This window comes from Pagrus pagrus (genome assembly GCF_965226575.1).
Source record: "Pagrus pagrus genome assembly, chromosome: 23".
NCBI lineage: Eukaryota > Metazoa > Chordata > Actinopteri > Spariformes > Sparidae > Pagrus > Pagrus pagrus.
This window is the reverse complement of record NC_140205.1, coordinates 203,631-215,220: the sequence shown is the minus strand read 5'-3', so window position 1 is coordinate 215,220 and position 11,590 is coordinate 203,631. Positions and strand designations below refer to the sequence as shown.

The 11,590-nt window shown below is 40.4% G+C and overlaps 1 protein-coding gene across 1 annotated transcript; it reads left to right on the top strand.

The window, feature by feature from the left end:
- The first annotated feature begins 461 nt into the window (after nt 1–461).
- Nucleotides 462–10,173, top strand: svopl (SVOP-like). Its single transcript, XM_084345288.1, has 16 exons — nt 462–579; nt 2,619–2,722; nt 3,215–3,306; nt 3,422–3,520; nt 5,929–6,000; nt 6,116–6,240; nt 6,362–6,425; nt 6,754–6,879; nt 7,111–7,239; nt 7,387–7,460; nt 8,320–8,516; nt 9,250–9,361; nt 9,490–9,571; nt 9,650–9,739; nt 9,863–9,976; nt 10,078–10,173. The coding sequence occupies exons 2-16, from the start codon at nt 2,620–2,622 to the stop codon at nt 10,087–10,089; spliced, it is 1,491 nt and encodes a 496-aa protein (XP_084201414.1). The 5' UTR covers nt 462–579; nt 2,619; the 3' UTR covers nt 10,090–10,173.
- The last annotated feature ends 1,417 nt before the right edge of the window (nt 10,174–11,590 follow it).

Below are 11,590 nucleotides of genomic sequence, written 5' to 3'. Positions count from 1 at the left end.
CCCTCTCTTCCTCTCTCTCTCTCCCTCCCTCTCTCTCTCTCCCTCTCTCCCTCTCTTCCTCTCTCTCTCTCCCTCTCCCTCTCTTCCTCTCTCTCTCTCCCTCTCTCTCTCTCTCCCTCTCTCTCCCCCCTCCCTCTCCTTTTTCTCCCTCTCTCTCTCTCTCTCCACCCTCTCTCTCTCTCTCTCTCTCTCTCTCTCCACCCTCTCCCTCTCTCTCCCTCTCTCTCTCCACCCTCTCTCCCTCTCTCTCTCTCTCTCTCCACCCTCTCTCTCTCTCTCTCTCTCTCTCTCTCTCTCTCCACCCTCTCCCTCTCTCTCTCTCTCTCCTCTCTCTCTCCACCCTCTCTCTCCCTCCCTCTCTCTCTCCACCCTCTCTCTCTCTCTCTCTCTCTCTCTCTCTCTCTCCCACCCTCTCTCTCTTCTCCCTTCGCCGGTTTCCTGGTGACGACACGATGACGATGTCACTTCCTTATACACCTGGCCAGGTGAACAACAACAACAGTTTATTGACCCGGTCCTGGTTCCGGTCCAGGTGATGATGAAGCTTCGCAGCTGACTTCCTCGTGAATGAGAGACAGAGTAAGTAGATCAGCTGTTTGTTGAAAACTCAGAGGTCTCTGAGGAGCTGTTGGTCTGTGACGTCCTGCGGTCAGTGAAGCTAACATCCAGCTAATGTTAGCACACTGACTGTCGTGTAAAACATGTAAAACATGTTTCTGCACGTTCTGCTTAAATAAATCACTATGAGTCGAATTAAACTTTATCGCTCCGCGTTTTCAGCTCTGGGTACCTGAAGAAATGATTCTGCCAAACCCCGTCCAAAAATCTTGCAGTTTAAGGTTTTCTTCCTGATGTAGGCTGTAAAAATGAAAAACATGGCAGAAAAAGAGTAAGGAGTTATTAAGTGTCTTCTGTTGAAGTCGGGTTGCAAACAATCCACTTTCAAACACTTAATTCAATAAAATGTAGTTTTGTGAGCTGGTTTCCATCTGAAGCAGGCTGAACAAACCATCTGGAGCTGGTTCTTCAAACCATTTAACATTATTGAAATCACTCGGTGATCGTCTGTGCGTTGAAAATGTTTCTCCGAGGTTTAAGATTAAGGAAGTCACGAGCGTCTGCAGCCTTCATTTTGCTGAGAAGCGAGTTCATTAAATTGATGGATTTTTGAAGGGAGTTTGGCGTAACTTTATCTCCATCCAGCACCGTAACGTAAACGTGCGCCCCCCACTTGTGTTTATGTGGAATATGAATTCATCAATATCTCTGATATTATTCAACTATCTTAATATTAGTTTTAATGATTTGATCAAATTCTTACACTTTTAAAACTCAACTCATCTGGATTGATGAAGTCCAGAATTCAACATTCAAGATGAAAAACATGTTAAATGTGTGAAATATATCAGAGAGACTTTTCATATTTTTATTTTGTCTTTGACAACAAAAGAAACTAAATGAACAGAAACAAATGAAGACAAATGAAACCCGACGATTCATCCGAATACTAAAACACAAAGAAAGTTTAGAGAAGAACATTTCATTTGTCATCGTAAACATCTGTAACTGTGTCAATGTTGATATTTTCAGTGGATTTCTTTCTGAATAACAAACTTTCTGAATATTTTGAAATTTCAGGACTTTAATTGACGTTCTGTAAATTTCAGAGGATTAAATTTGCATCATGAGTTCAGATGGTTCAGTTGCTTCTTAAAGTCTTTCAAGCTTTTTTTGTGTGTGACTGAACATGTTCACTGTTTGCAGCAGTGAGTCTGAGGGTCTGTCAGCTGTGTTTTATTAAGAAACGGCTGCAGGATGATGACGTATGAACACATTCAAACACATGACAAAAATAAAATACACGAAACAAAACAAAAGTGAAATAGTATCCAACGTATAATGTGACACGTACAGTTTTCAGATCATATGGGCGACGTGATCCTGTTTTTAAACAGTGATTTAAATAAAGTCACATAATGTCCTAATAAATTAAATTAAAATGTATTTTTTGCTGCAGCTTAGTTTAGTTCTGGGGCTCAGTGTGAAGTCAGTCTGGAGCTCTGCTCATTGATCAGCTGTGTGGTGCATTCAGGCTCAGTGGGACACTTCAGATTACTGTGTGAGTGTTGAGGGCCAAGCACAACTAATAATGTGTTATCACTGTCCATCTAATGATCAATAATCAGATGTATTGATTGATAGGATGAGCGACAGATTTTCATGAAGTGACTGATGATTTCAAACAGTCGAGCTTCTTCTTTTTATCGTTGATTAATTATATGTTGGAAAACAGGAAGCTGCAGGTTTAGTTTATATGTTCTATCCAACAGGAAGTGAGCTGCACGCCGTCAGAGAAGAAGAAAAGCAAGTCGAAGCTAAAACAACAAGATAATAAATTAATGAATGAAACACAGGATGTATTAAAATTACCTTCATGATAAATACTGATTACATGACGTCATGATGTCCGAAACAACTAAACATTTCCTCCTCCAGTGGAACCAGTTCAACCAGTCTGACCAGTCCAGTAGTTTCTGGAGTCTTTTAAACGTGTGCGTGTGTGTGTGTGTGTGCGTGCGTGCGTGCGTGTGTGTGTGTGTGTGTGTTCGTGTTCTCAGGATGGCTGAAGGGATGAAGACGGAGCTGGTGAGCGCCATCCACCTGCAGGAGGTGGAGCTGCAGGATGAACCTGCAGACAAGGAGCAGGGCAACAACAACAACTGTGAGTCTCCAATCAATAATCAATACGTTGTTGAGACCTCAGAGATTTACATGAGGGGTTGCAGGGCAAGAAGAAGAAACTACTTATGATTTTATTTATATAGAAGTAAGAGAAATAGATACATCTGATTAAAAAAAGGCTGCTGGTCAATGTCTCTATTGTTCCATCTCCCACCACCAGATGGCAGCAGCACCTCACAGAGCCTCTAACAATCAGACACTGAGCTTCTCTTTCTTTAACAGTGAAATTAATGAACAATCAGGTGAAACATTTGTTTTGATCTCTAGCATAGTCTTTAATCTGTCTGTTGCAGCTTTAATAAAATAAAATCTGTAAATATTAAAGCTTCAATAAAAACGTGTCAGAAACAAATCAAACACATTTACACACGTGCTGAATGAATGTTAATAAATGTGTATAATAAAAGTCACAAATAAACGGTTAATTAATAATAATGAATTAGTTTCTCTCACATGTTTGATGATGTCACAGCTGGTGAGACGTTCACTGTCGAAGAAGCCGTAGAAAAAATCGGCTTCGGTCGGTTTCACATCCTGCTGTTTGTCATCATGGGGAGCACCAACGTAAGAAACCAGCTGATCTCTACTTCCTGTTTACACTGATCAGCTGTTTGTTTATGTAACTGTGTGTGTGTGTGTGTGTGTGTGTGTGTGTGTGTGTGTGTGTGTGTGTGTGTAGATCGTGGAGGCGATGGAGATCATGCTGTTAGCTGTAGTTTCTCCTGAGATTCGATGTGAGTGGCGTCTGGACGACTGGCAAGTCGCTCTCGTCTCCACAGTGAGTCACAACTTATTGATCAATGTGATGTTATCATTTTTTTTAAATCGATCACGTGTCCATCGTTGACGTCTTCGGATGTTCAGTGTCTCAACATGTGGGTCACGACCCCTCCATGGGCCGGACAGTAGGGCTGTCAAAATTGCTCCAAAATGACGTTCGAATATTCGATCTAAAAAAAACACATAGGTTTGAACCATTAGATTTGTGCATTATGTCAATAACAGGAGGACAAACTAATACGAGACATAACTACTTGTATTGGTATTTGTTTTTTAGTTTTAACATGTCTTTGAAAACATACCTACACATTACAAAATAAGTAAATGAACTAATGGACTATACCGTAAAACTTTTAGGAGCGTAGACCTCTCTCTCGCTCGCCCCTCTCTCTCTATGCGCAAACTCCCCTCATGTTGCTAGTGGTGGACTGCTAAGCTAACTGTAGCTTACACAGCTAGCATACAACTTTATCTCGAGGCTCCGCATTTTTGCCGTCTACTGACCAAATCCGAAGTATTTCCAAACGGGGCTTTTTAGGTGCTTGGAGTCCAAACCGCTCTCTCTGCTGCCGAGTTGGGCTCTGAACTTTCTGCCGATTGAATCTCCGTTTTTTTTTAATATTCGAATATTTAGAATATTCGTTGACAGCCCTACCAGACAGTCAGACCAACACACTGAACTTATCGATAAATTAATATTGAAGACAACATGTTAACAGGTGTGTCGACGCCTGAAGCAGGTGTGTCAACATGTGTCCCAGTGTTGACTTTATTTAAAGGATGTGAGCAACACTGTGTCACGGCAGTGCTATAGTAGTGTAGTACTGTATTACTGTAGTATCGTAGTATTGTAGTACTGTAGGCTTGTAGTACTGTAGTACCGTAGTATTGTAGTATTGTAGTACTGTAGTACTGTAGTACCAGAGTATTATAGTTTTGTAATACTGTAGTATTGTAGTACTGTAGTATTGTAGTACCGTAGTATTGTAGTAGTACCGTAGTATTGTAGTACTGTTATATTGTAGTACCGTAGTATTGTAGTACTGTAGTACCGTAGTATTGTAGTATTGTAGTACTGTAGTATTGTAGTGCCGTAGTATTGTAGTAGTACCGTAGTATTGTAGTACTGTTATATTGTAGTACCGTAGTATTGTAGTACTGTAGTACCGTAGTATTGTAGTACTGTAGTATTGTAGTGCCGTAGTATTGTAGTACTGTAGTACTGTACTACCGTAGTATTGTAGTATTGTAGTACTGTAGTGCCGTAGTACTGTAGTACTGTAGTACTATAGTACCGTAGTATTGTAGTACTGTAGTACTATAGTACCGTAGTATTGTAGTATTGTAGTACTGTAGTATTGTAGTACCGTAGTATTGTAGTAGTACCGTAGTATTTAAGTACTATAGTACCGTAGTATTGTAGTACTGTAGTACCGTAGTATTGTAGTACTGTAGTGCCGTAGTATTGTAGTATTGTAGTACTGTAGTACCGTAATATTGTAGTATTGTAGTACTGTAGTACCGTAGTATTGTAGTACTGTAGTATTGTAGTGCCGTAGTATTGTAGTACAGTAGTACCGTAGTATTGTAGTATTGTAGTACTGTAGTGCCGTAGTATTGTAGTATTGTAGTACTGTATTACTGTAGTACTATAGTACCGTAGTATTGTAGTACTGTAATACTATAGTACCGTAGTATTGTAGTATTGTAGTATTGTAGTACTGTAGTATTGTAGTACCGCAGTATTGTAGTAGTTCCGTAGTATTGAAGTACTATAGTACCGTAGTATTGTAGTACTGTAATATTGTAGTACCGTAGTATTGTAGTACTGTAGTACTATAGTACCGTAGTATTGTAGTACTGTAGTGCCGTAGTATTGTAGTATTGTAGTACTGTAGTACTATAGTACCGTAGTATTGTAGTATTGTAGTTCTATAGTATTGTAGTACCGTAGTATTATAGTATTGTAGTACCGTAGTATTATAGTATTGTAGTACTATAGTATTGTAGTACCGTAGTATTGTAGTAGTACCGTAGTATTGAAGTACTATAGTACCGTAGTATTGTAGTACTGTAATATTGTAGTACCGTAGTATTGTAGTACTGTAGCACCGTAGTATTGTAGTATTGTAGTACTGTAGTACTGTAGTATTGTAGTACTGTAGTACTGTAGTATTGTAGTGCCGTAGTATTGTAGTATTGTAGTACTGTAGTACTATAGTACCGTAGTTTTGTAGTATTGTAGTACTGTAGTGCCATAGTATTGTAGTATTGTAGTACTGTAGTACTATAGTACCGTAGTATTGTAGTATTGTAGTACTGTAATATTGTAGTGCTGTAGTATTGTAGTACCGTAATATTGTAGTACTGTAGTACTGTAGTAGTGACTGCAGTGTCTCGTGGCAGATGGTGTTTTTGGGCTTCATGGTCTGTGGAGTTTTGGGAGGATACATCGCTGACAGATACGGACGCTGGAAGGTCAGAAACATGTTTACTATCTAATATTGTGATTATGTTTACACTGTGGATCATATGTCACCTGCTCTCTGATTGGCTGCCTGCGTACTGTTGTGTGTGTTGTGTGTCTGAGCAGGTGGTGTTCGCAGGTTTCGTGTGGAGCGCCTACTTCTCGCTGCTGACGTCGTTCGCTCCGTCGTACGGTTGGTTCATCTTCCTGCGCAGCATGGTGGGCTGCGGGGTCGCCGGTGTGTCACAGGGGTCAGCACACACACACACACACACACACACACACAAACACAAACACAAACACAAACAGACACACAAACACACACACAAGCACATACACACACACATTATAAGTAACACGTTGTTGATTCAGGTTCGTGTTGAAGACGGAGTTCATCCCTGCAAAGTATCGAGCGTACCTGCTGCCTCTGGCTACTGTGAGTCACTTTTATTCTACCCGACTTCTTTTGACCTCTTCTTTTAACTTTCAAGAATAAAGAATGTGACTGAATCTGGATCAGTTCAGCTCAGATCAGGATGTTATTGATAATTATTGGTACTTAATTGATTTTATTCTGTGGAGGAGAAATGTGATGATCCAAACGTCTTCTCGCACCTTTGTTTTAAAAAAAAAAAGACCTGAGTGTGTCTGGGTGTGCTCCATCTGTAGTCCATCGAGGATCTTTGTTCATGATAAAGTTGGAACAGGTGATGTGTGATGTCATCAGTAGAGACGTCCCAGCATGCTCTCTGTCTGTCTCTCAGATCTTCTGGATGACGGGCTCCATGCTGATCATCATACTGGGGATGTTGGTGGTTCCCCCTCTGGGTTGGAGGTGGATGATCCGACTCTCTGTCACCCCGAGCATCATCCTCATCTTCCTCTTCAAGGTGAGATATCCCGCTCACCTATCCTCACCTGTCTGTCCTCACCTGTCTGTCCTCACTGTCCCCTTCAAGAAAAATTTAAGTTGAGATAGTTGAGATAAGAAGTTGGAGTTTCATGTGAAGTAGAAATGTTCATGTTTACTCTCTGAAAGAAGCTGAAGTTTCTTTTCACAGATCAAATAGTCACAGTAATGTCTGTCTCTGTCTCTGTCTCTGTCTGTCTGTCTGTCTCAGTTTATCCCAGAGTCGGCTCGTTATAACGTGTCAGCAGGAAACATTCAGGCTGCCGTTGAAACTCTGCAGAAAATTGCTAAAATGAACCGAGCGTCCCTTCCTGAAGGACGACTGGTGGAGCCGCCGGTGGTGAGTTCCCTCTGAGCTCAAACCAGGGTTTTATTTATTTGTTTAATATCATACGGGCCTTTATGTGAGATTATATTTATCTGATCCTGTTCTTCATGTTGTTGTTGTTTGATAAATCCAGTCTAATGTAGACAATCGTTGTTTCAGAGCCAGCGAGGCAGCTGGAGGATTCTGCTCGGCTCATCATTCAGGAGGACGTCGTTACTGCTCTGGTACTCATGGTAATTTTCCACTTCCTCCTCACTTTAAAGATGATTAAGACTTTTTAAAATCACCTTTTAGGACTGTATTATACAACAACAGTGGAGAGGTCAGTGGATGGTGGGGAACAATATGAAACAAAGGTTCCTGTACAGACGAGAACTGGTCCACAGGGGGCCGGGAATAGTGTTTTTTACTAAGTTACAGCGCCAGGTCGACAGGAGAGGATGTTTCACTGAGACATTTCTCGACTGATAAAACAAAACGTGTTTTTGAAGTTCTGATTGTAATTAAAAATGACTCCCAACCAGAACTCGGACAGATGGCTCGGTACCGATTGTATGAAGCCAACGTTTTCATCAACTTTATCTATAGTTATCTCAGTTTGATTCAATTACAATACATCAAAACTCTCCTGTAGGCCGACCAGATTATTAACATCAGTAGTGTTAACTGGACGATAAAACAGTGTATCGTCTGCATAGAGGAGAAGAAAGTATGTTCAGAGCAGGAGCAGCCAATCGGAGACAAGGATTTACTTAATCTGCCTGACTGTACCTGACATAAGTAAAGATCAACAGATGATTGGTTTTATGATCTGACAAACTCTTCTTTAAAAAGATATTTTACAACATCACCTTGACTTTATCCTGGTGTCTTTTTGACAAGTTCAAATAATATTTACCAAAAAAAAGATTCCAGAGTTCAACAACAAATACAAGCCTTCAGTGATTCAGCAATAAACAACAAAAGAAAGAAATTCAGTTTGTTACAAAGATCAGTTTCTCTAATCTGTCCAGAGTGATCCCTCTTCACAAACAAATCAATAAAGGATCTCTGACAGAGAAAATAAACAACATCTCCTACACTGTCCTCCAGGTTTGTGGCGTCCTTTGCATACTACGGCTCAGTGCTGAGCAGTTCAGAGCTGCTGGAGAAGAACTTGTTGTGTGTGATGGATGCAGGGCGAGAGCATCAGGTCAAACACCACCATGAGGATGGACTGTGTTACTGCATCCCCTTCGCCTTCAGTGACTACCAGACGCTGCTCATCAGCTGTCTTGGAGAGGTCGCACGTAAGTCAAACTCTGAGATCAGCAGCTGGTTTAACTTTCATCTGTGTTATCAGTTATTTTAGAAACACTGAGGTCATGAGTTTTAATTTCCCCTGCAGGATCCCACCCACCAAACTCTGTTCAGTTTCCTGAGTATTTAAGAAAATCACAAGAATAATATCATTCAATATTTACTGATCTCCAAACTACTTGATGGTCTAAATGTTGTTTCAAAGCCTTTTCTGTCTCTCTATTTATGCATTTCTGGTTGTTTATATAACAGAATATTTGCTTGATCCCAAAGTGTTGCTTCTGTGAACCTGTTGAGACCTGGTGTCACCATCCATCCTGAGTAATCTGATTACATTGTTCAGCTCTCAGTCCGTCACACAGCTACATTAACCTGCGTCTGAGTGACCACCTATGATCTGATGTCACTTCCTGCTCTGTATGAAACAAACCCGTCCATCACTGAGACAAACAGACTCCATGTTTCTACTCAAAGACAGAAAGAAGTTCATGTAGAACATTTGCTGAATTTACAAGAAGGAACAAATCAGTCTGAATCAGTCAGAGACAGAGTTTCACACAGTTTATAAAGTGTCTCCAACTCAGCAACTCACTAAACTGACACATTTGTTAATGGAGTCTGGTGATGTGGTGGTTACTAGTTGAGTGTTTGGATCAGTTGAATCAGACGGTGTTTACAAACATATCTGATCGTCTCCTCCTCCGTCCTCCTCCGTCCTCCCAGTGGTCCCATTAAACATCTGTCTGCTCAACGTGCTCGGACGGAAGATGAGTCTCACCGTCCTGCAGCTGGTGGCAGCCATTTTGTTCATGATGCTCAACATCTGCACCACCATGTAAGAACCTCAGAGACTCTTCTTCTCCATCTGATGTTAGTACTTACTGACTGACCAGGTTCAAGAGGACCTCCATTCTGACTGGGTCCAGGTTTTTAAAGACCATCTGTCCCTGTTTGTCCCTTCAGGTTCGGGTTCACAGTGTTGCTGTTCCTGCTCCGGTCTCTGGTCTCCATGAACTTTAATGTGGTTTATATTTACACTGCTGAGGTAGGTCCAGACTCTGCTGGTTTTCGTGAAGGTTTTTACTGGTCCTGGTGTCAGGTGATAGGTGTTTCTGTCTGTCAGGTGTATCCCACGGCAGCTCGGTCTTTGGGGATGGGCTTCTGTACGTCTTTCAGTCGGATTGGAGGGATGATCGCGCCGTTCATCGCTCAGGTGAGTTCAGTGTCCTGCCTGTGAACCAATCGGGTGAGTTCAGTGTCCTGCCTGTGGACCACTCAGGTGAGTTCAGGTGTTTGTTCTGTGCAGGTGTGACATCACTCTGTGTGTGTACTTCAGGTGCTGATGTCTCAGTCGGTGATTTCAGCTCTCAGTCCGTTCGCTGTGGCCTGTGTGGTCTGTGCTCTGGGAAACTTTCTGTTACCGATAGAAACTAAAGGACGAGCTCTGCTGGTAAGAAACACGACACTTTTCACACTTTGTTTTAAACATATTTATTTATTTTATGAAAAATATTTTATTTTATATTTTATATTATTTCTTTTTTTTTCCAGCAAAACTCCTGATGACGTCAAAATCAAACTGCTACACGTTTGTTACTTTATTATTGTTACATTTGTAATGTAAAGATATTAAATATTTCATTGCTATCAGCTGTTTCTGTGCCGTCATTAACACTCTGAAGTTAATTAATTTATCAATTTATGAATGAAGTCTGGTTAATTAAAGTCAGGGTCTTCTTAAAATTGTTTGTTCAGTTAAAAACTTAATGCAGAATTTATTTAATTTATCAGTTAAATAAAATAAAGAGTGTTGGACAACATCAGAAACAGAGATTTAAAGTTTTGGTTTATTTGAATCACCAGTTAGACGTTAAAAGTACAATAAGTTGTATTTTCAGTTCCTATCAGTGTCATTGTTGCAGTGACTGCGTTCAGACACTAGAGGGAGCCACTCCTCCAGCACACTGAGCAGTTGATCCTGCTGCTGATAAAAATGTATAAAAGTTTCTATGTTTATGTTTTTTTTTTATTTTAAAGTCAGCTCGACATTTGTTGACTTGTTTTTCATTAAAATATATTTAAAATGACAAAAAGAGGAATCCATTCATTAAAGTATGACGTGAAAATGTTTGGAGATTTTGTGTTTAATTGTGAAGATGACATTATATATATATTTTGTATTTATACACGAAAGCCTCAAAAGATTAAAAATGTCGTTCAACAGAAACAAATTGTGCGAGTAATCTGATTACATTGTTCAGCTCTCAGTCCGTCACTTCACAGCTACATTAACCTGCGTCTGAGTGATCACCTGTGATCTGATGTCACTTCCTGCTCTGTATGAAACAAACCCGTCCATCACTTGGACAAACAGACTCCATGTTTCTACTCAAAGACAGACAGAAGTTCATGTAGAACATTTGCTGAATTAACAAGAAGGAACAAATCAGTCAGAATCAGTCAGAGACAGAGTTTCACACAGTTTATAAAGTGTCTCCAACTCAACAACTCACTAAACTGACACATTTGTTAAGGGAGTCTGGGGACAAAGAAGTAGCCTATACTGGTTACTGGTTAGTGTGTTTGTAAAATGTGACATGTTTAGATCAATAAAATGCTTCTTCTTTCATAAATTGAGTGTAAATGGTGAAATCAGTGTAAACAGTGTGTTCAAACAGCTGCTAAATGTTGGCAGGTAAGACTTTAGCACTTTAGACACAGAAGCAGACAGGCTGGTACAGCCATGCTGCCACAAACTGACACTTTTTACAAGGAAACAAACAACTTACTGTTTTCATTTAATGCTGAATTTACAACAAGGAGACAATGATTCAGAATCTGTCAGAGACAGAGTTTCACTACGTTACAGAGTTTGTTTTAACTCAACAACTCTTAAAATCACCACATTTGTAAAGGGAGTCTGGTGATGTGGAGGTCAGGTTGTCTTGGGGGCGTTCACACCTGTACTTAGAGTTTGATCTGGACCAACAGAATATTAACCCTCTGACTGAAGTGACAACATGATGTTTCCTCTTTCAGAAATAAGGTGGATGATGAGGATGTT